General features: G+C 38.8%; 2 protein-coding genes across 4 annotated transcripts in view; both read left to right on the top strand.

The window, feature by feature from the left end:
- Nucleotides 1–24,744, top strand: part of LOC127618586 (zinc finger protein OZF-like) — a 178,767-nt gene that overhangs the window by 90,055 nt on the left and 63,968 nt on the right. Inside the window, exon 1 of one of the 3 annotated variants that reach the window (XM_052091137.1) lies at nucleotides 20,631–20,761. The exons of 1 other annotated variant lie outside the window; for it this stretch is intronic. The gene's annotated coding sequence lies outside the window, so the exon portion shown is untranslated. Of the gene's footprint in view, nucleotides 1–20,630; nucleotides 20,762–24,744 lie in introns of those variants that run through there. One more of the 3 variants, XM_052091139.1, reaches the window with a different exon arrangement.
- Nucleotides 4,490–7,397, top strand: LOC127618614 (zinc finger protein 239-like). Its single transcript, XM_052091181.1, has 2 exons — nucleotides 4,490–4,627; nucleotides 5,859–7,397. The coding sequence occupies exon 2, from the start codon at nucleotides 6,064–6,066 to the stop codon at nucleotides 6,877–6,879; it is 816 nt and encodes a 271-aa protein (XP_051947141.1). The 5' UTR covers nucleotides 4,490–4,627; nucleotides 5,859–6,063; the 3' UTR covers nucleotides 6,880–7,397.

The following is a 24,744-nucleotide window of genomic DNA, read 5'->3' as shown; positions in this document are numbered from 1 at the left end:
AAACACAATACCCTCACTAAATCATTTAGAAAAAATTTGATTGAGGTCAAACTTGAACAAAACAAACAAATTAAAAATAAACATCATATAAAAATAGGGCTACTAAACATTAGATCTCTTGCTACCAAAGCACTAATTGTCAATTAAATGATTACAGATCATAGATTGGATGCGCTCTGTTTGACTGAAACCTGGCTTAAACCGGATGAATATATTAGTTTATATGAATCTACTCCCCCAGGTTATTGTTATAAACATGAACCTCGTCTGAAGGGTCGAGGAGGAGGTGTTGCTACAATTTACAGTGAAGTTTTTGGTGTTACTCAGAGGACAGGATATAAATGTAAGTCTTTTGAACTAATAATGCTTAATGTGACACCGTCAAATATAAATAAAAAATCTCTGTCGTCCTTTACCCTTGCTACAGTGTATAGATCACCCGGGCCTTATTCAGATTTCCTTAGTGAATTTGCAAATTTTTTATCAGATCTTGTAGTTACTGTAGATAGAGCCTTAATTGTTGGTGACTTCAACAGTCACATAGATAATGAAAATGATACATTGGGATTAGCATTTATCGATATTCTCAACTCTCTTGGAGTCAGACAAAATGTAACAGGACCAACTCATCGCCATAATCATACGCTAGATTTAATTCTTTCATATGGAGTTGATGTTGATAATATAGAAATTCTGCAGCAGAGCGATGACATCTCAGATCATTACCTCGTCTCTTGCATGCTGCAATCAGCTAATGTAACTCAATCTACACCACGCTATCGTTCAGGTAGAACTATTCTTTCGACCACTAAAGATAGCTTCACTAATACTCTTCCAGATCTATCTCATACACTCAGTAAACCCCAAAGCCCAGAAGAACTTGATGAAATAACAAAAAATGTAAATGCAGTCTTCTCTAGCACCCTTGATGTTGTCGCCCCACTTCGATTAAAGAAATAAGCCCTGCACCATGGTACAATGATCACACTCATGCTCTCAAGAGAGCAGCTCGGAAAATGGAGCGCATGTGGAAAAATACAAAATTAGAAGTATTTCAGGGTGTATGGAAGGATAGTGTCTGTAGCTACAAACACGCACTCAAAGCTGCCAGGTCAGCATATTTTAGTAAACTCATAGAAAATAACCACAACAATCCTAGATGTTTATTCAGTACTGTGGCTAAATTGGTTAGGAATAAAGCCTCAACCGAACCAGATATTACGTCACAGCTCAAGAGTAATGACTTCATGAATTTCTTTACAGATAAAATTGAAATAATCAGAAATAAAATTGGAATTATGCAATCATCTGTCATAGCACCTCAGAAAACGATGTCGAATAATTTCCCTCATGTGCAACTTCAATCCTTCGCTATCATAGGTCATGAAGAGCTAACAAAACTTATCAAAACATCAAAAGCCACAACTTGTTTGTTAGATCCTATACCAACTAAGCTCTTTAGGTATCTCCTGTAATATCAGAACCTCTTCTTAATATCATTAACTCCTCGCTATGCTTAGGACATGTCCCAAGAAACTTTAAAATGGCAATTATCAAACCGCTAATTAAGAAGCCACAACTTGACCCTGGAGAACTTGCTAATTATAGACCGATTTCAAATCTCCCGTTTATGTCAAAAATACTAGAAAAGGTAGTATCCTCCCAAATATGTTCATTTCTACAGAGAAATAGTATATATGAAGAATTTCAATCAGGATTTAGGCCTCATCACAGTACAGAGACTGCACTAATCAGAGTTACAAATGACTTGCTCTTATCATCTGATCGCGGCTGCATTTCTCTTCTAGTGCTTTTAGATCTTAGTGCTGCATTCGACCACGATAGATCACGACATTCTCTTGAATAGGCTGGAGAATTATGTTGGAATTTGTGGAGTTGCATTAGCATGGTTTAGGTCATATTTAGCAGACCGCTACCACTTTGTCTATGTAAATGAGGAATTGTCAAACCAAACAAAAGTAAAATATGGAGTGCCACAGGGATCAGTTTTAGGGCCTCTGCTTTTCTCCATGTATATGCTTCCCCTGGGAGATATTATCAGGAATCGTGGAATAAGTTTCCACTGCTATGCTGACGATACACAACTTTATATTTCTTCAAAACCTGATGAGATTTCACAATTCTCAAAATTAGCAGAGTGCATCAGTGAAATAAAAGATTGAATGGCCAGAAATTTCCTTCTACTCAATTCTGACAAAACAGAGGTTCTAATTATTGGACCAAAAAAACTCTAAAAATAAGCCACTAAAATATAATTTGACTCTAGATGGATGTACTGTTACATCATCTTCAACAGCGAAGAACATAGGGGTTATATTTGATACCAATCTGTCCTTTGAAAATCAAATTACAAATGTTTGTAGAACAGCATTCTTCCAACTAAGAAATATTGCTAAATTAAGGCATATGCTCTCGGTTGCTGATGCCGAAAAACTGATTCATGCGTTCATGACCTCAAGACTAGATTATTGTAATGCATTACTGGGAGGATGTCCAGCAAGATCAATAAATAAACTTCAATTGGTTCAAAATGCAGCAGCCAGAGTGCTGACGAGAACCAAGAAATATGATCATATTAGCCCCATTTTATCATCGTTACATTGGCTACCTGTTAAATTCTGTATTGATTTTAAAATTCTGTTAACTACGTACAAAGCTTTGAATGGTCTAGCTCCACAGTACTTAAGTGATCTTCTAACACGCTATATTCCAACACGTTCATTAAGATCGCAAAATTCTGGCCTATTAATAGTTCCTAGAATATCAAAATCCACAAAATAAACTATGGAATAGTCTCCCTAACACTGTTCGAGATGCAGACACACTCTCTCAGTTTAAGTCTAGACTAAAGACTCATCTATTTAGCCAGGCATACACATAATTTATCCCACAATTAGGCTGCTTTAGTTGGGTCTGCCGGAACCAGAAACCAGAAACATTGAGCATGATCTCTAACTCTGCAATAAATTCAATGGCATCTACGCTTACATCTTTTTATTTGTTTCCCTGTCTCAACCTCGGGACTCCTATCCTGAGGTCACCAGAACCGGCTGGATCCAGCACCATTCCTGCTTCATGTTGGACTCCACTGCTACATGTCGCAGAATGATGATGACTACATGCAGCCGGTGCCAAACATCACTTCAATCTATTATGATGGACTTCAGAGGATGAAATGATGCCAACTCCAACCTGCATCACCTCGGTCTATTTATGGACTACGATCCTGAAATGAAATGCTTAGACTAACTATTGCCAACAAAAGCCTTCATCAGCCAATTAACAAGGACAATTGCATGTATGTGAACTTCGGCAATTAATCAAGATGGACTTCAAAGACTTTGGTCATTAATCTTGCAGTTCAAACACAATCGATGTTTAATCACTGACCCTTATCACTTAGTTTAATAATTTTAAACCTTGATTTTACATTACATTCATAATGTTAGCCAGAGGGGAACTGGCCCCCACAGTGAGTCTGGTTTCTCCCAAGGTTATTTTCCTCCATTAATCTACATCTTATGGAGTTTTGTGTTCCTTGCCACAGTCGCCTACAGCTTGCTCACTGGGGTTATAAATACAATTTATCATTTAATTATTTTTAAACACTATTAAAAATCATATTTTATCTAAATTACACAATGATGATTAATCAACTTTATAGACATTACAGTTCTTATCGTCTGTTAATGCTAATATTCTGTAAAGCTGCTTTGAAACGATGTGTGTTCTGAAAGGCGCTATACAAATAAAATTGACTTGACTTGACTTCCAGTATACATGATCTGTATAAGCAGCGTACTCCTGTATACATGCAGCTCAGTCAGTAAGCAGCTTTCTCCACAGCAATGTAATTTCCCCACAACACTGTTGTGAATAACAAACATGGTAACTGGGGAAGATTTCAGTATTTTATTATCTGTTGCTTTGCTTTATTTCCAGATATTCCAGAGTTCTTTCTGTGTTTGTTTCCTTACCTTTCTATCTTGACCTCTAGTGGAATTGCGCTTCAATAGTGGGGTTTCCCTTTACGTAAAACTCATATTTTACAGCGGTGTTTATAAATGGCCACTTTTCCCACTGTACTCCCAGAAATGTTTTGTTGGCTTGTTGTTTGGCTCAACCCTATGATATTTGTAATTCGGTCTGTTCCATGCACATGCGCACTCCTCACAAACCTGTCCAATACCTTGGACTGATCTCTCCATTATTACACAATCCAAACCTGTAAAGGATCAACTTTTATTTTCTAGAATATATCAGACAATGTTTATTCTCGCTGTAACAATGTAAGTGTTATCTTCATAACTTTTAAATAAGTTATTTTGTTTAACAGATTTGTTCTTGTGTACAATCATATAATAATCTTGAGTTTGATGAATGTCAGTCCATTTATAATGATGATGTTTTTGTGTTCAGATGTTCATCATGAGAGAACAGATGAATGTGATCCACACTGGAGAACAGCAGATGCTGCAGATACCAGTGAAGATGTGTTCAGTGAAGCTGCTGGACTGCAGGAACCTGATGAAGATGAGAGGAGAAATCAAAGTAGAGGAACAACAGAGTGATGAATATTATGAAGAAACCACAGCAAAGGAACAGAGTAATGATGATGATGATTTTATTCCTTCAGATATGTTTCTCCTTGTAATGTTGTTTTACATATTCATGACAGGATCTGTTAGCAGATGATTTTATCACTCGAAATTCATACTAAAACGTTTCCCTCTATTTTGTGTTGTCAGTTTAGAAGTGCTCAGTTGTCTTTTAAGGTACATCTTTTTTTATTTTTCCAAATTCAAAACAGTTCTGCAGGAACGGTCACTCTGGATTAGGGTTTCGCTTAAAGTCTTAATTTGTCCTTTTTAACATGATGTCTTTTAAAGGATGGTTCACCAGTTGATAGACAATTTAAAGTTATTTTTCAGATAATACACTTATGGCCACGATATACTTCATACAAAATCTAAAAAACAAACTAATGGTGTGTTGGCATTTAGAGCAAAATCTGGTCAAAAAGGGGTTCATCAGTTTGATTTGGTGGTTCATTACAGCTCGCCTGGGCAAAAGTTTAGGAACATTTCTAACCAGCTGCTGAACACCTCCTTACTACCATTGGTCCATGTTGTCCACAGCCATTCACACAAAGTCTGCTCCACAAAAATGCTAAATATCATGCAGGGGTTGCTGTCAGAAACCACGGAGCTGGTCTCCGTCAGGCCAAATGTAGCTATTCTGAAGTTTACAAAACCAAAAAGGCAGAGAAGATCCCGATTTCTCTATCAGCTATTAAGAGAATTGGTCAGCGCTTTGAAACAACAGGTGATGTTGCCAGAAAGAACGGATCCGGAAGGCCCGAAGCCTCTTCATGCAGGGATGACCACCTGCTGAAGATCTCAAAGTTGGGGGAAAAAAGCTAATAAAAACTGTCAGCAGATTTCAAGACCTCAGAAAACAAGACTATTTCAAGAAAGAAAAATAACATTGAGTGGAACAACATTGACTCTTCTTTCTGTAAAAAGTGTATCTACAAGGTTTAAACGTTTAAAGAAACCAAAAGGGAACAACTATCTCATACGAAGTTACTTTATTTGTTCAATTCTTGCTAATTTCCTGATCATTTGATAAGGGGTTTGCACCGTTAATTCATACATTGATGGTTCGTTCATCTTGTAAATGGCATGATGCAATGACATGTCATGTAATTTTGATATAAACATTTTATTTTTAGCTAATTGACACCCCTAGTATGAATCTATGGACCTTGCACAGCACAAGTAAATACATTTGTCCCTCTCGAACTGATTTTTGTTAATTTACTTTGTTTATTGTAGAGCTGATGGACGTGAAAGAGGAACATCAAGAGCTGAATGAAGCAGAGAAGAAACATCATGATTTCACAACTGGAGAAAAATCTTTGAGTTGCTCAAAGACTGAAAATAATTTCTCACCAAAAAATCCTCAAAGAAGAGCAACAAAGAAATCTCTTGCACTCAGTGTGAAAAGAATTTCGCATGTAAAAAAAATCTTAATTTACACATGAGAATTCACACAGGAGAGAAACCTTACACGTGCCATCAGTGTGGAAAATGTTTTGCATATGCAGTTTCTCTCAAAAATAATGTCCGACATCACTGTAGCAGAGAAAATCCATTTGAATATGATAACTGTTGTAAAGCATTTGTTGAGGATTCAGACCTAAGAAAACACCTGAAAACTCACACAGATGAGAAGCCTTACAAGTGTTCTTTTTGTGGGAAATGTTTTGCACACCTGTCCTATTTGAAAAAGCACCAGAAAATTCATACCTTTGCTGGAGTTCATATGTGCTTTGAATGTGGGAAGACCTTTACTACAGTCACCGATTTGAAACGGCACCAAAGAATTCATACTGAAGAGAAACCTTACAAGTGCTCACACTGTGGAAAGAGTTTCACTCTGTCAGGTGATCTGAAAACACATGAGAGAATTCATACTGGAGAGAAACCTTACAAGTGCTCACACTGTGGAAAGAGTTTCACTCTGTCAGGTAATCTGAAAACACATGAGAGAATCCATACTGGAGAGAAACCTTACAAGTGCTCACACTGTGGAAAGAGTTTCACTCTGTCACAAGACCTGAAAAAGCACGAGAGAATTCATACTGGAGAGAATCCATACAAGTGCTCACACTGTGGAAAGAGTTTCACTCTGTCACAAGACCTGAAAAAGCATGAGAGAATTCATACTGGAGAGAAACCTTACATGTGCACACACTGTGGAAAGAGTTTCACTCAGTCACAAAACCTGAAAACACACAAGAGAATCCATACTGGAGAAAAACGTACGACTGCGATTAATTTGGGAAAAGTTTAAACAAAGCAAGTACTCTATATAGACATGTAAAAGAGTATTGCCCAAGAAGTCACAGTTGGTGGTCGACCAATATGTGTTTTTCAGTGGCCCATACCAATAAGCCGTAGAGGAGGTTGGCCAATGGCTGATATAAATAACCAATATACATAATACATTTTAACAACAACATGTACACAAAATGTCTTAAGTGAAACAAAATCAAGGGAAAGTTAACGCTGCTGTTTATCGGTCAAGTGAACACTGTTATTGGCCAATGACGATACTTGCAAAAATCGGTCTATCACTAGTCACTGTTAGCAAAATGGGAGAGTACCCACAGTCCTAAATCACTGACTGAGGTTGAATCTTAGATGTTTTTGCCCCTTTGAAAACCCGGACTGTTTCTTTTACTGACTCTGTTCCTTGATATACTCCTGAATACCGCCAGCTTAAACCTAAAGGCTGTCGGCTGGAGCGTTTGTATGCCAAAACTTGTCTTACAGTTCATAAAGTATATTATGCTCATCATATGCAACATTATAAAGATGCTATCTCTAAAGTAAAATCTGTTATTTTTTCTTTTTTCTTGTAAACAATATCCTAAAGTCACCTGAGTCTTTTAAATTATGATGGTTGTGGCCCGTCAGACTCGGTTTCCTTTAAACTACTTCTTTCTGCATTTTCTATCTTTAAAATTCCAACTGTTGATGAGAGATCCTCTTTAATTTGGAAATCCAGACCTGTCAGCTTGGTCCTCTTCCAACATATTTAGTTAAAGTAAGTTTACCTCTTTGTCTTCTTTAATCACCGAGATCGTTCATTCTTCACTGTCCTCTGGTTTAGTTCCTATATCATTCAAAACTGCTTCAATAACCCCAATACTCAAGAAACCAGGGGCTGATCCTACAAATGTTGATAATTGTTGTCCTATTTCAGATTTACCGTTTATTTCATAAATTAGTTTGGAAAGGAGTGTTGCAGTTCAGATTCATGTTGATGCGCTTGAGAATAAATATCTGATTAATCAGCCCTGTTGAGTTCAGCCAAGATGGCGGAAAGAGTGGTTGTGCGTTTCCACTGAGGAACGTTGGTAGTATTGTCACACACAGTCAGTAATATTTACATAACATTGTTGCATAGCTGTTGTTAAATATAAAGTTAAATTGTGCACGTTTGGTTCATCATATTGAGAACTGCAGCTTAGAGTCTGTCATACGTGGATATGGACGGAAATTCGACAGGTGAGTCTTGTACAACGGAAGAAATGGAAGTGGTTACCATCAAAGATAAAAGAGTGATTCAAGACACAAACTCCTACTCATGCAAGGCTTACAAGGAAAGTGATGGAACCTGTGATTCAAGCCCTAATACACCCGATAAAAAACGTTCTAAAAAAGCACGAAAAGAGCAGAATAAGTTGCAAGGAATGCAAGTAAGTTCTGAACCATCTCTGGCTGAGTTACAGGACAATATCATTCGCGTTATCACTGATAAAATCAACGAAAGAGCGGACCAAACTGACGAAGCTGTTAAACAAAACGCGCTGCAAATCGAGGGGCTTAAAAAAAAAAAATCGCTGGACTTTTGCCATCAAGTAGTGGGAGATTTAAAAAAAGAAAATGCTTCAATGAAAATGAAAGTGGAACAAATGCAAAGGAAATTTGGTGAAATGGAGCAAAAGGTGAATGAAGCTGACCGATATAGCCGTCGTTATAATCTTCGCATATATGGAGTCACTGAAAAGCTGGAGGAAAACGTTAAAGTTAAGGTGAAAGAGATTTGCTGTGCAACAATTCCAGGCAGTGATGGAGAGACAATCGCGGCAGCGGAGGATATGGCCCATCGCATCGGCAGAATGGACAACAGAGGTGTAACTGCCTCACATATTTTAGATAAGTTTGTTACCGTTTTTGGTTCCTACCTGTAAAATAATAGGAGATCCTAGAGGCGGAACTAATTGGCGCCGATGTCGTGTTCCGCTCGTAATTAATAAACACAACACCTGCAAGAAAAGCGCTAAAATCATAGCATGGCAAGAGCTCTCAAAGCTAAATAAATATTAAAAATATAATTACATCTGGACGTAGATTACCTGAGAAGACTAGGAAGAAGAAGAATTTAAGATTTAGCCCCTCTTAAGTAGAAAGCAGCCTACGAGGTTTCATTTATATCTGGGTTTTTGTGATATATTTCAAGTGCATAATTTTTGTGTTAACTAATGTGTAGCTAAAGTGGCACAACTGTGAATTCCAGACATACGTACATGCATTTTATTATTGTATCCTTTTTTTTTTTTTTTCACCCAGTTCTCACGGGTCGACATGATATGTTGGAGAAAAAAAACCCCGTTTTTTAAACAAGACCTCGTGTTTCGTGTTGACTACTGGAGGGAGCTACAGTGAGAACTCGACTGCTCCGCATGAGTAGGCGAGGAAGACGGCAGCAGAGAGCGCGATTCGTGGTTTGGCCGGGACATCTACACATCGCAGCGCGCGCCAGCATTCCAGCCATCACATCAGCGCAAGAAGACGCAGTGCTCACTGGAAGAATCAGGTTCCCTAACGCAAATTAAGCTGCAACTTAGAGACATTATGCGTTCTGCACAAGAGACTGAGACATGTTTTTGCATTTCACATAACAAGTTAATGTTGTTTTGTTTACTTACCTTTTCAAATGGAATTTTATTGATATTGCTACTGTGTTAACATTGTGTTTACTGATGAGTATGCTATAAATATTACTAAGAAATATTAGTACTAAGAGTAAGGCAGAATTGGTAATATACAAGGCATTTAAAGGTGAATGGTTATTACTTAATATGGTACATGTACAAGTTTAACTAAGAGTTAACCTTTTTGGTCTGTTTTTTTTAAATTTCACTTGTGGTGATTTAAGTTTAAAAAGGCCATATATAATTTTAAGTGTTATTTAACTGTGTTATACTAGCCTTTTGAGTACAGTTTTATTTTGGATAATCAAGTTAATTTAACTGCAGAGAGTAATTTTTCTCCAAAAGAGTGTTAGTAGCTGCAAGTAGTTAAAGGTGTAGTAGTCATTTATCATACAACTACTCAATTGAGCTTAGGCTACATTAAACCTAACTTAGATTATTGCAAACAAGGTAATTACTCAACTAAAGGCACATGTAGATTAAAACTAAAGTAAATTAAAATGTTAGAGTTTGAGCTTTTTCTTGAAAGTGACAAAGAAGGTGCTGGTGAAGACACACAGCAGCACTGCACAGACATGCAACCACAAGCTGCTGAAGGCACAGGAGATGATAACCACACTTCCTCACAAAAGCCACAAAAAAGCCAAAGAGTCCGCAAGTTTACGGAAAAGGGCCAAGAACTGCACGATGAGCAAGTAAGAAGATTTGCACACCGTTTCAGTGTGAGCTACGAGAAGTGGAAGGCTATCACTAAAGACACCAAACAAGCGCTGAGTGGACAATGCTCAAACAACCTGCTGCGTGACCATATCACTAAGCTAAGCAATGCCTCAGATCATCTGAATGTTGTTTATGAAGATTTAAGGCACACTGACATTCCCGACCAAGACACAATTCGCAGAGTAGACACCTGTGAAGCAGTAACAAGAACAATCATCCATACTGCAAGGGCTCTTCTAGACACAAGAGGGGATGAAGGACAGAAGGTGAAAGCAACAGAGTCTGTAATTAAATCTGCAGCCTCAGACAAAGTAAGCGTCAACACTCATCGCACCAAGTCGTCTGCTCATTCTCGAGCTAACTCAAGAACAACATCCCGTTCAAGTCAGTCTTCTGCAAGACAAGATGCTGCTGCTGAAGTTGCTGCCAATGAAGCCACTTTAAAGGTACTGCTAGAGCAAGAACGCCATATCGAAGAACTTGAAAGACTCGAAGCACTTGAAAGACTCGAAGCTGAAGCTGCCAATTTATGAGCCAAACAAGAGGCTGAAAATGCAGAGAGACAAAGGACGCTGGAAGCCAAGCGCAGACAACTAGAACGACTGGAGACAATTAAGAAGCTAAAGGCTGCTAAGGCACGACAGCAAGTATATGATCAAAGTGAATGCTCAGATAAAGAAATATTTGAGCTGCTCCATCAATCTGTCCCTCTGAAGGAGAATGAGGAAGTCAAGCATGAAAGTAGCCTATTGCAGCATCGCTCCCCACCTCCAGCTGTGACGCATCTAAAACAAGAAGACAATACAGCAGCTCTTGTTAGAGCATTCGCAGAGTCCATCAGTGCGAGTCGTCTTCCCGTACCTGAACCAACAACGTTCAACGGCGACCCACTCAGATTCAATGACTGGAAAGTCTCCTTTCAGACACTTATTGACAGGAAAAACATACCAGCCGAAGAAAAAATATACTATCTGCGAAAGTATGTGGGTGGACCAGCCAAAAGGGCCATTGAAAGCTACTTCCTGCTAGGCACAGAGTCAGCCTATTGTGCAGCGTGGATCATCCTAGAAGAGAGATACGGTAATCCATTCCTTATCGCCAAGGCCTTCAGAGATAAGCTCGATGCATGGCCCAAGATAAGCTCCAAGGGGAGTGTGGAACTTCAGGAACTCGCTGACTTTCTTCGCAGCTGTGAGGCGGCCATGTCTCAGATCAGAGGTCTTGAAGTACTCAACGACTGCAACGAGAACCAGAAAATGCTCGCTAAACTTCCAGACTGGCTGACCTCAAGATGGAATAGGAAGGTCATAGAAGTGGAAGAACAAAGTCACACGTTCCCAAGCTTTAGCCAGTTTGTCAAGTTTCTCACACGTGAAGCCAAAATTGCCTGCAACCCAATAACATCTCTCCATGCTCTAAAACCAAGTGAAAGTGAGAAGATCAAGGTTTCAAAGACCAGAGGTACTGGAGCAAATGTATTTGCAAGTAACTCAGAAGAGAAAACTGTAACCACAAGTTGTGTCTTCTGTGAGAAGGCAGGTCACAGTCTACACAAGTGTCGTAAATTTATGGATGAGACTATTTCAGAGCGAGTCAAGTTTGTTCAAGAGAAGAAATTGTGTTTCGGTTGTCTGAAGTTTGGCCATCGCTCAAAGGACTGTGAAAACAGAAAGATCTGCGATATGTGTGAGAAAAGACACCCAGCTTGCCTTCATGACAATCGCACCAAGGAAGAAAGGATGTCAACGCAGCCTAGTGGAGCAAGGGACAGTGACAGGTCAAGGGAAAGAAAAATGGATCGTCAACAAGATAAAGCAGCAAGATCATCACGTGAGGCAATATCCAATAGAGTTATACAGAATGTTAAAAACACTCATACATCCACAGTCATTCCAGTGTGGGTGTCAGCCACAAGTGAGCCAGATCGTGAAGTTCTTGTGTATGCACTCCTCGATACACAGAGCGACACAACCTTCATCCTGTGAGGACCCCCTCGAAAATGAGATGTTCCATCTCAAGGGGTTATCCTCTAATAAAATGAAATGAAATGAAATGAAGAAACTGCAAAGACTCTCCACACAAGGAACGAACCAGTTCAGCTAAAGCTCTCTACAATGGCTTCAAGAAACACAGTCGTGTCCTGCCGGAAACTGACTGGACTACAAGTGAGAGGATTCTACTCAGACTAGATAATTCCTCTGCCAGTGATCTACTCAAGAGAATTCATCCCTGCAAACAGAGATCATATTCCCACACCAGAGACTGCAAAGGCATGGCCTCATCTTGAACATATCGCAGATGAGATTGCTCCTCAGCAAAGCTGTGACGTGGGCCTGCTAATCGGCTAAAACTGTCCTCAAGCTCTTGTCCCAAGGCAAGTGGTGCCTGGTAAAGAAAATCAGCCCTTTGCACAGAGAACAGACCTGGGCTGGAGCGTAGTCTGTTTTGGCAACCAATGTCTTGACTATGGAGATGAAATTGGAGTAAGTCACCAAGTCATCGTGAAGCAAGTGATGCCTGGTCTCCAGTCCCCTTCAACCCTCACAAGCGAAGTGCACTATGTCTGTAGAACTCAGGTCAAGGAGGTAGTCTCACCTGCAGACATCATCAAGGTACTGGAATCTGACTTTGTCGAAAGGTCTTTGGAGGATGGCCACATCTCTCAAGAGGATCTCCGATTCCTGTCAAAGATGAAAAGAGGCATCAGGCTCAAGGACAATGGTCATTATGAGATGCCGCTGCCATTCAAGAATGAAAGGCCCAATTTACCAGATAACATGGTATGCGCCATCCACCGTCTCAGATGCTTAGAACGGAAGCTGAAAAGAATCGAACAGTACTACAAAGACTACAAGACCTTCATGAATGAGATCATAACACGTGGAGACGCAGAAAGAGTCCCAGAAGAAGACCTCAATAAAGCTTAAGCATGGTACATCCCACACCATGGGGTGTATCATCCCCAAAAGCCTGGGAAGATACGTGTTGTCTTCGATTGCTCCGCAAGATTTCAAGAGACATCTTTAAACGACCATCTCCTGACTGGTCCAGAGCTGACAAACACCTTGGTGGGAGTTTTGTGTCGTTTCCGGAGAGGTCCAGTGGCAATCATGTGTGACATAGAACGCATGTTCCACCAGTTCCATGTTAAAGCAGAAGACCAAGATTATCTAAGATTCCTGTGGTGGGAAAATGGAAATCTTGAAGCTAAACCATCCATCTATCGAATGAAAGTCCACTTGTTTGGTGCTGCTTCATCACCTGGCTGTGCTAACTATGGACTCAAGCACCTCGCAGCTGAAGGACAAGGACACTTCAATGAAGCCACCATCAAGTTCATCCAGAAGAACTTTTACGTTGATGATGGCTTGTCAAGTTTAGCATCCGAAAGCGAAGCTATTCAGTTAGTGAAGGAGGCAAGAGAGCTCTGCAGCACAGGCCAACTCCGGCTGCACAAGTTCATCTCCAACAGCAAGAAAGTCCTAGCCACAATCCCCAAAGAAGTATGTGCTGAAGCCGCCCAAGACCTGGACATAGCCCTGGGGGAACTACATGTGGAAAGAGCACTTGGCATACAGTGGTGCGTGGCTTCTGATGAGTTTCAGTTCAGAGTGATCGTCAAAGAAAATCCACTTACCCGAAGAGGAGTCTTGTCCACAGTCGCTTCAGTATACGATCCACTCGGATTTGTGGCACCATTCATCCTGGTGGGAAAGCAGATCCTGCAGCAGATGTGTTGTGACAAGCTCAGTTGGGATGACATCTTACCTGATGACCTTCGACCTCGGTGGGAGTTTTGGCTCCAAGACCTGCGAAACCTGGCTGGTGTGAAGATCCAGAGATGCTACATTCCATCAAACTTCAAGGTTCAGCACTACGAGCTCCACCATTTCTCTGATGCCAGCGTATCAGGTTATGGCGAGTGTTCATACCTCAGAGCAGTCAGTGCATCAGGTGAAGTCCACTGTTCTTTGGTAATGGGGAATTCAAGAGTAGCCCCTGCTAAGGTTACAACCATACCAAGACTTGAGCTGTCAGCAGCAGTCGTAGCTGTCCGCACCTGTGACATGCTCAAAAGGGACCTGGAGATAGATTGCCTACAAGAATTCTTTTGGACAGATTCAAAGGTTGTCCTCGGATACATCAATAATGAAGCCAGGAGATTTCATGTGTTCGTAGCAAACCGTGTGGAACACATTAAGCAAAGTACAGCGGCTGCACAATGGAGGTATGTGGGTTCTGAAGATAATCCAGCAGATCATGCCTCAAGAGGTCTTGCAGCAGAACAACTTGTAGCTTCTAACTGGTTCACGGGCCCTGACTTTCTTTGGCAGAAAGAGCTACCCAGCGGAGTAGTCAAGGTGGGAGAGATCGCAAGTAGTGATCCAGAGCTCAAGAAGGCCCAGGCTCATGACACCCAGGCAAAGGAAATAAGGTCACTGTTAGATCGCCTACAAAAGTTCTCCGACTGGTCAAGAATGGTGAAAGCTATAGCCAGACTAAAGCGGCGTGCAAAGGAAGCCAGAGGCCTCAAGCCAAAGTCCTGTGAAAGCACCAGTTTAGAGGAAAGGAGAGAAGCAGAGCTCAGCATAATCAAGATGGTTCAACAAGCAACCTTCTCTCAAGAAATACAGTGCATCCAGTGTCATAAGGACACCCAAATCAAAGACAAAGCCAACAAATTACACAAGTTAAATCCATTCCTGAATGACCAAGGTAACCTCAGAGTGGGAGGCCGCTTAACTCACGCTGCTCTACATCCACATGTGAAACATCCAGCTGTTCTACCTAAAGACAGTCACGTGTCAGCATTACTCGTCAAGCACTATCATGAGAGAGTGCACCATCAAGGATGTGGAATGACCATGAATGAGCTCCGATCCAATGGCATATGGATTCTGGGATGCAGCAATGCAGTGCCATCCCATATTTACAAGTGCACAACGTGCAGGAAGTTTAGAAGAGGCACAGAACAACAAAGGATGGCAAACCTCCCGGAAGAGCGAATGGAAACAACCCCTCCATTTACTTACTGTGGAATGGACTGCTTCGGGCCATTCTACGTCAAGGAAGGAAGAAAAGAGCAAAAGCGTTATGGACTGTTACTTACCTGCATGTGTTCCAGAGCAGTACACATTGAAATGCTCGATGACTTGACCACAGATGCCTTCATCAACGCTCTGCGTTCATTCATCACTATTCGTGGAACAGTACGGCAGATAAGGTGTGATCAAGGGACAAACTTTGTCGGCGCTAGGCGCGAGTTTACTGAAGCATTAAAAGAGATGGATCAAGAAGAGCTCAAAGAACTGAGATGTGAGTTCATCATGAACATCCCAGCTTCAAGTCATATGGGTGGTGTCTGGGAAAGACAAATTCGCACCATCAGAAGTGTCCTGACATCCATTCTGGAACAGTCAGCCCGACAACTTGACTGCTCCTCACTACGAACGTTCCTATATGAAGTCATGGCTGTTGTAAATAGCAGACCTCTGACCACTGATCATCTGAATGATCCATCCAGTCCAGAGCCCTTGACACCAACCCACATCCTGACCATGAAATCCACGATCATCTCTCCACCTCCTGGAAAGTTTGTGAGGGAAGATTTTTACCTCCGCATGAGATGGCGCAGAGTTCAACTCTTAGCCAACAACTTTTGGACACGGTGGAAGAAGGAATACCTCCTAAATCTCCAACATAGACAGAAGTGGATCAAAGACTGCAGAAATGCTAAGGTCAATGATATCGTCATTTTGCAAGATGATGCTACACCACGAAACCAGTGGAAGTTATCAAGAGTTATTGAAGTGTACCCAGGAAAGGACGGAAGAGTGAGAAGACTCAAGTTGCTTATCAGCGATTCAAGTCTGGATGAAAAGGGAAAGCGCATCTCTAAACCTGTTCACTTGGAGAGGCACATCCATAAGACAGTTACATTATTGGAAGCAGACTGAAGACTCCAGCATCTTCTAGTCACTCTTTCCACCAGTTCTTAAGTTAAGCCATAAGTAAATAGTTAGTATTTCAAATTAATATTATGTGCCGTTTTTATGCAGTATGTGTGTTTTTCTAAGCTGTTCTAAGAAATCACTTGTGATTTGGTGGGAGTGTAACTGCCTCACATTTTTTAGTTAAGTTTGTTACCGTTTTTGGTTCCTACCTGAAAAATAATAGGAGATCCTAGAGGCGGAACTAATTGGCGCCGATCTCGTGTTCCGCTCTTAATTAATAGACACAACACCTGCAAGAAAAGCGCTAAAATCATAGCATGGCAAGAGCTCTCAAAGCTAAATAAATATTAAAAATATAATTACATCTGGACGTAGATTACCTGAGAAGAAGACTAGGAAGAAGAAGAATTTAAGATTTAGCCCCTCTTAAGTAGAAATAATTGCCAAAATAAAAAAAGAGAAAGAAAATAAATTAATTGAAGAGATACTGGAATTATCCAGTAGGCAAATTTTAACAAACGAAGAACGTAAACAATTGGCCTCCTTGCAGTTACAATTGGACACAATTTATGCAGATAAAGCTAGAGGTGCCTTTATAAGGAGTAGACAGAAGTGGATGGAACAAGGGGAAAAAAGCACTAAATATTTTTTTAATTTAGAAAAACGGAACTGTGAGGTATCATCTATGCGTAAACTCATGATTATAATAGAATATGTGAAAACAATAAAGAAATTGCTGAATATGTCACTCAGTTTTATAAAAGTCTTTACACTTCAGACCCTTTTAATGAAAAAGTAACAGATTTATTTTTGAGCAGAATTTCAGATACAACAAAGACAATAGATGAAGAATTTAAATTATTTTGTGACAAAGATATTAAATTGGAAGAGGTTCAAAATTGTATAATGGGATTAAAAGATAATAAATCTCCAGGGAACAATGGGCTTATTAGTGAATTCTATAAGACGTTCAAAGTTCAATTATCTCCTTTTTTAGTAGCCATGTTCAAAGAATCTATAGCAAACAGGGAATTACCTGCAACTCTTAAACAGGGTCTTATTACAATTATTCCCAAGCCTAATATTCCCAAGGGGCAGTGGTGGCTCAGTGGTTGAGGCTCAGGGTTACTGACCAGAAGGTTGGGGGTTCAAGCCCCAGCACCACCAAGATGCCACTGTTGGGCCCTGGAGCAAGGCACTTAACTCCAGGTTGCTCTGGGGGGACTGTCCCTGTAATAAGTGCACTGTAAGTCGCTTTGGATAAAAGCGTCTGCCAAATGCATAAATGTAATGTAAATGTAATAAGGATAAAATGTATATTGACAACTGAAGACCAATTACCCTTCTGAATAATGATGCAAAGTTGTTTGCTATGATTTTTGCAAGACTAAAGAAAGGTCTGGAAGAAATTATTGACGAAGAACAATCAGGGTTTATGACTGGGAGGCATATCAGTAATAATATTAGGTTAATTTTAGATATGATTGATTACAATTGTTACATACCAAATGATTCATTCATTTTATTTATAGAATTTTACAAAGCCTTTGATACCGTGAGTCATGAGTTTATGTTTAGATGTATTGAACACTTTGGTTTTGGAGAATACTTCCAGAACGCTATTAAAACTATTTACAATGGATGTAATAGCTCAGTCAAATTAACAACAGGTACAACTAGTAGATTTGAGATTAATCGAAGTATACAGCAGGGTAGCCCATTATCTCCATTCTTGTTTTTATTAGTTACTCAAATTATGGCCCTACACATAAAAAGAGCAGAATTTGAAGGTATTAGCACATTAGGAAGAGTATTTAAATTGTGCCAATTGGCAGACGATACGACTATTTTTCTTAAAAATGACCTAGAAGTAATAAAGGCGGTTAATTGTATTAAAGAGTTTTCTTCAGTGTCAGGTCTAAAAATGAATATTAATAAATCTGTGCTGTTTTCACTTAAAACATGTGATTTAACAGAATTAAATGGTATTCCCATTAAGCATACAGTTACATATTCAGGAGTTATAATAGATAAAGATGAGAATGAACGCAGTGTGCTTAACTTCAGACCTATAATTAACAACATTAAAAGGAGATTTAATGTATTTATCCCTGAATGGAAGGGTCTTACTGTCTAAAGCAGAAGGGATATCAAGATCTGTGTATGTGTCTTTAGCTTTACATATGCCATCTAGTGTATACAAGGAATTAGACAAAATATTATTTAATTTTTTATGGAGAAACAGACAACATTATTTGAGAAAGGACATTTTATGTAAGCAAAAGAGTAAAGGTGGGTTATCAGTGCTTACCTTTGAAACCTTGAATAATACATTTAAGGTTAATTGGTTAATTAAATTCATGAAAGAAAAGGACAGCATGTGGTACACATTTCCAAAGTATGTGTTTGATATGTTGGGTGGCAGAGATCTTTTGTTGAGATCTGATTATAAAATTGACTAAATTTAGCTAAATTTCACAAACAAGCTTTATTAGCTTGGATGCTGGTGTTTAAGCACAATTTTTCCCCAAATAAATATATTATTTGGAATAATAGAAGTATTCAATATAAAAATAAATCTCTCTTTTATAAAAGATGGTATGAAAATAATATTGTGTTAGTTAGACAACTTTTAAATTCAAACGGTAATTTGTTAACTTATAGTGAATTCTTGGATAAATTTGGGTTTCCAGTTACACCAGAAGAGTTTCCTGTTGTGTTTGACGCCATACCTCAGCAGGTTACACGTGTTATAAGAGCTTGTGGAAGTGATATTTCTGAGACAATGTATGTTAAAGACAGCATGTTTATAGGAGATATTGATATCACCATTGTACCAATAAACAGATTAGGAATATTTTAATAGGCGAAACAGCTACTCATAAAAGTTAATTGTGGAACAATGTTTTTAGACATATAAACTGGACTAAAGCTTGGAATATTTGTGAAAAATATTGTTTAAATAATAAAGTAAAAGAGGTTACATTCAAAGTTTTACATGGTATATATCCAGCTAAAAGTGTATTAGAGAGATTTAATTTAGATATTGATTATTCCTGTGATTTTTGCTCAATTGAAAAAGAATCTATTGTACATCTCTTTTATAACTGCGTATACTCTAAAATCTTTTGGGTGGATATGGAAAATTTTATCAGAAGGAAAACCAAAACTATATTCAAACTAAATAATTTTGATATATGTATATATTATTCCAATGAAAATAATAATAATAACTTTGTTTTTCTTGTGCAACTTTTTATTATTTTGGGGAAGTTCCACATACATAAAAAGAAATGGTCAGGGTCCAAGCCAAATTTCATTCATTTTCTCCAGGAGATCAAGAACTACAGAACCTGTCTGGAGAATATTGTCAACAAAAAAGCAAAAAAGACTTGTAGTGTTTTTCGTGGTTATTTTTTTGATTAAGGAATTAACATTTTGTACACTCTGGTATTTTCTGTATATATTTGTATAATGTTATATATTATGGTCTGTTAATAAAAAAAATAAAAAAAATTACAATTATTTAAATGACTGCAAAAAAAAAAAAAAAAATAAAAAAAAATTAATCAGCCCTGTTCTTCTTCTTCTTGTGTTGTTTAATGGCAGTTAACAAGCCAACATGTGGTGTTTTACCGCAACCAACTGGACTGGAGTGTGAAACATAAATACAATTTTTTTTTTTAATAAGATAAGAGTTTTTAAGAAAAAAAATATAAATATATTTTTATAAAATCCTATTTTCCTAAGATAATTAAGCATTTCTCTTAGTATTTTTAACTGTCCTGAGAACAATTCAATAGGTTTGGTAAGGTGAAATAGTTTGAATCTATATTTCTCAATTTATTTAATAAATGCGTTTACTTGAAAAATAATTGCACACATTATCTGTCAACCAATCAGAATCAAGCATTCAACAGACCCATGGTATAACTAATTTTATGGAGATGTGTCATAAAAATAAAAGTTTCCCTTTTGTGTTCAACAGAAGAGATGAAGTAATTCAGGTTTGGAACAACATGAGGGTGAGTAAATGATGACAGAAGTTTACTTCTGGGGTGAACTATTCTCCTAAATGTAGTTTTACAAGTGCTGTTGAATGTTTTCTGCTAAACTGTGTAGAGGATGAAAGAGATTCTTAGATATATTTATTTCCTGTATAATGCTGTAAAATAGTTTAAAGTATATAATGCATTTTAAAGTGAGACAACAGGGCTGATAAATCAGACGTAGATTAGATGTAGAAGCGCATCAACACTCCAGTCCAGTTGGTGGCGGTAATACACCATATGTTGGCTTGTAAACCGCCATTAAACAACACAAGAAGAAGAACAGCGCTGATAAATCAGATAATTGTTCTCAAGCGCGTCAACACTCCAGTCCAGTTGGTGGCGGTAATACACCATATGTTGGCTTGTAAACCGCCATTAAACAACACAAGAAGAAGAACAGCGCTGATAAATCAGATATTTGTTCTCAAGCGCGTCAACACTCCAGTCCAGTTGGTGGAAGTTGTTGTTTTGAAAACCTCCAGAAAACACAAGAAGAACTCATTTCGGTAAGTGTTGTGAGGTTTATATTTATTTTGATCTATATATTTTCTGTGCATGTTGTACATTTTTCTCTCTTTGTCGTTTTAATGACCGTGCAAAAAGCTTATCATCGACGCATTATTTTAGGAGAAATGAACAGAAATGTGCGAGTTATGATTAATTTCGGACATATGAGCTCTTTAAATCCAGCGGCTGACTGTAAATGAGTTGAAAGAAGGCGATAATGTGCTATATTAGGGGAGAACGAGCACAGACGGATGGGTTAAAAGTATTTTCCCTTTAAAAACTAAATTGACGCACGTTTGTTATAAAAAGGCGGGACACTTTGTGAAGTTCTTTCGTTTGCACTGTTCACGAGACTTTGTTGGACTTTACATTTACATAGCCAGGTATAACGATACTAGTTTAATATACAAACACTTAAGAAGCAGTTGTCTATTTACACTTTCGTCTGTCTGTGGTTAAACTCAAATACTTTTATTCGTGTTTTTTTTTTATTTTTATTCCATTCGTCGTAACGTTGTGACCGTGTTAACTGACTACAGTTCGGTGTGTGCGCGCATGCGCCTCATTTGATCTCTAAAGAAAAGGTAAACACTATCTAGATTTATTCGACGTACAGCAAGTACAGGGTTTTAGAAAGTAATTAGTAATAAGTTGTGCATTTACTTTTCAGATAGAATAATAAAAACAGTAATCTAATTACACTGTAGAAGATGTAATTAGTAGTTAGTAATTAATTACTTTTTTTAGAGGAACATACCAACACTGGTTCTGTCTTTAAGGACTTTTGCTAATGTTCCAGAAACGTTGTGGTTACTTCCTAGAAAACGTTGCTAATCCCATAAATGACTCTAGCACTTGACAATGTCATAAATATATAGTTTTGGAGAGAGTCAATGTGCATTTTTGGCAATATTTCTTCCAACGAAGACTATTTTCAAAATCTGCTAAATATCTTCCTTGATTGAATTGTGATTTATTCATATGTTTGCATCTTTGTGATTGAAAGATAATTTTTAATGGTCGTACATGACAAATTTCTGTTTAAACCCGTTTACGGACTTACTGTAATTAGGGAAGTCCCGATACCACTTTTTCCACTTCCGATCCGATTCCGATAACGGAAATCTCAGTATTGGCCGATATCGATCCCGATCCGATACCAGTGTTGTTTTTTTGAATAATCAGTTTATAATAGCTTTACATTATTGTGTGGAAATAATTGGGTGTACTCTTTAATATGTAAAGAAACACAAACCTTTAACTTCACATTATTTCAATATAAATGTATAGCTTATTAAGAAACGCTTTATTATTAACTAGCATAGCCTACTGGATACTGGCACTCCCTGAGTTCTGATTACACGCACCTGCATATCATTAGTGGCTAATCAATGACTGCATAAATACCCCGCTTTCTCACCCGCGCGCGAGCGCACACACACTCTCTCGCTCTCTCACTTTCAATTTCAATTTCACACTCTGTGCCTGTTCTCATCGATAGTAGAAAGTTCTGGAGTCTCAGAAATACTATGTCAAACATGTGTTTTCATTATTGCCTGCAAGTATCATAAAATTGTTGTAAGTTATCTCTTTCATCGTGTCTATACACTGTCTGGATATTACTTACCTGCTGTTTGCCACTCTGCTTAACTGGATTTACTCAAAATGATTACATCACTGTTTCAATCCTCAATAAACCCTGCTACTGCGTTCATATCTCTGCCTCCGTGAGTCTCTCCGTGACAGCTTTAACTTTTGAACCCTCACCCTTTTTATTCACAGTTTAATTCGCTTCTTATTTAAATTCTGGTTAAATGCACCTCCAGTGCCGTTCTAAGTCCATATTATAAGTGAACCGAACTGCTGAGCATCTACATCTGAGATGTTCGTTTGTAGCGCTCAAATATTGTGCACGTGTGAAGGCTATAAATAGCTGCGCGCGCGCGTGTGTGTGTGTAAACCGAAGCACCATTCACTAACGGGCTGAAGCTGCGCGTGCATTTATATGTTTACTTATTAAACACAGCCTATTGCAATTCACAGAGCTATCGCGTGTCTTCAAGTGGCTTTGAATAAAATGCACGAGTCATATTAACCGCTTTAATGGTGTTTTAACAGTTCTTTTATGTCATTTTTTTAAGCTTGACAGTAACGAACATGACTAACAGAGTATCGGATTTGGGTCGGGCTCGTCAGACCGATACCCGATCCGTCTAAAAACGTCAGTATCGAAGCCGATACCGATCTAGGTATCGGATCGGGACATCACTAACTGTAATGTTGCCTTTGGGTTTTCAATATGTAATTCTTTTTTTTTTTTTTTCTTTTTGTTCTTAACAATTGTTTTTGACTCTATGCCACAAATCACATGCTAAATCAAACCACGTGAAATCATATATTTTCCCCCCGAACATTAATAACACCAACACCTGACACAAACATGCACTCCAGTGGTCAAAAGCCAACTGACAAAGACACACAAATAGACAATAAAACAGCCGAAAATATTTAGAGACAAATTAAAAAAATAACACTAGTCCCTCTCCGATGCGGCGGAGGGCGGGGCCGGGTCGTGATCCTACGCACCGGTCACGTATTAGGCTAATTATGCCTCCGTGAGGTTTAAAGGCTGACTGCAGAGGGCCGTGCAGGAGAGAGAGCTCGTTAGCGGATATGTCCGTCATATGTGTTTGTGTCTTTGTTTTAAGTTTACCATTAAACTATCATTTATATTATCAAGCCGGTTCTCGCCTCCTCCTTTCCATTGATTCCTTTACAGCCTGATAGCCACCCCACTTCCTGATGTATATAGCCAGGTTTTCTTGGGTAGGCCTAGCACCCATTTGTCAATCGGCCTATGTAACTTCGTACCTACGTACACAGTCAAATTAACCTTACAATTCCTTCCCCACGAATCCAAGATGGCAGCTTGATAGTTGGATGGCAGTTCGTTAGTCTATTATCATTTCTTATTATTTTGTCCTTTTATTATTTTGTCCTTTTATTAATCTATATTATTTTTGTTTTAAATGTCTAAATGGACAACAGATACAACAAACACATAATCTCAGCTTCCGATAACGTTTTTATTACATAATAAACATCGGTCGGAAAAATTGCGTGTTCCTTTGGGACTTGGCACGCTGAAACATCAGGAGCCAAATTAGCTCAAGCCGTTGAGCTTGTGCAGGGTCGTGAGCCAGTGTTTGAGCGCAGGTTCTGCGGGCCTGGCAGCGAGGGAAAGCTGCCCGTGTGTGATGAAGGAGAACAGCATCTTTTCAACATTCTTGTAACCTTGGACTCGAGTCTTCTAGCAAAGACTTGTTTGCTGTTGCTTTGTTGGAGTTTGTGAGCCTTGCTCACGGGCCTGACAGCGTGGGAAACAGGGCCTGACAGCGTGGGAATACAGCTTCGCAGTTCGCAGGAGAGTTTTTTGGTACGTCCTTTGACTTGTTAAACTGAATTATATGGACTCTGTGGCTATCGATTATTCGGCCAAAATGTGGTTATTAACCGTTGGATGTGTGCTCTTTTTGAGCTCTTTTTGTTGGACACCGTACCAAGCTAACATCAGTGGCCATGGGCATGGTTCTAGCGCTTTACCATTGTTTAACTCTTCATCTGTAAATTAAAAAAATTGGACATTCGATGGACTGTCTACTAACATTGTGTTTTTGAAAAATATCATTGGTTGTTGTATCCCGTAAATCTCAAGCAGTTTGATCCTGCAAGATGCACTATAACCAGGGAAGAGAACTATTGTAATATTTACAATGGTTTGCCGATTTCTAGAAACAGAGAGAGTAATCCAGTTAAACAAAGGTGTTTAATAATTTTATTGTTATTAATGTCTGGGAATGTATTATCAAACCCAGGTCCTCATGTTGCTACAAATTTCAGTACTCCAACTGATCTGAAATCAAGGTCAGGACTGGGTTTTATACATCTAAATATTCAGTAGTCTGCTGCCAAAATTGGATAC

This window comes from Xyrauchen texanus, chromosome 25 (genome assembly GCF_025860055.1).
Source record: "Xyrauchen texanus isolate HMW12.3.18 chromosome 25, RBS_HiC_50CHRs, whole genome shotgun sequence".
In the NCBI taxonomy this organism is placed as follows: domain Eukaryota; kingdom Metazoa; phylum Chordata; class Actinopteri; order Cypriniformes; family Catostomidae; genus Xyrauchen; species Xyrauchen texanus.
This window is presented reverse-complemented; position numbering and strand designations above follow the sequence as displayed.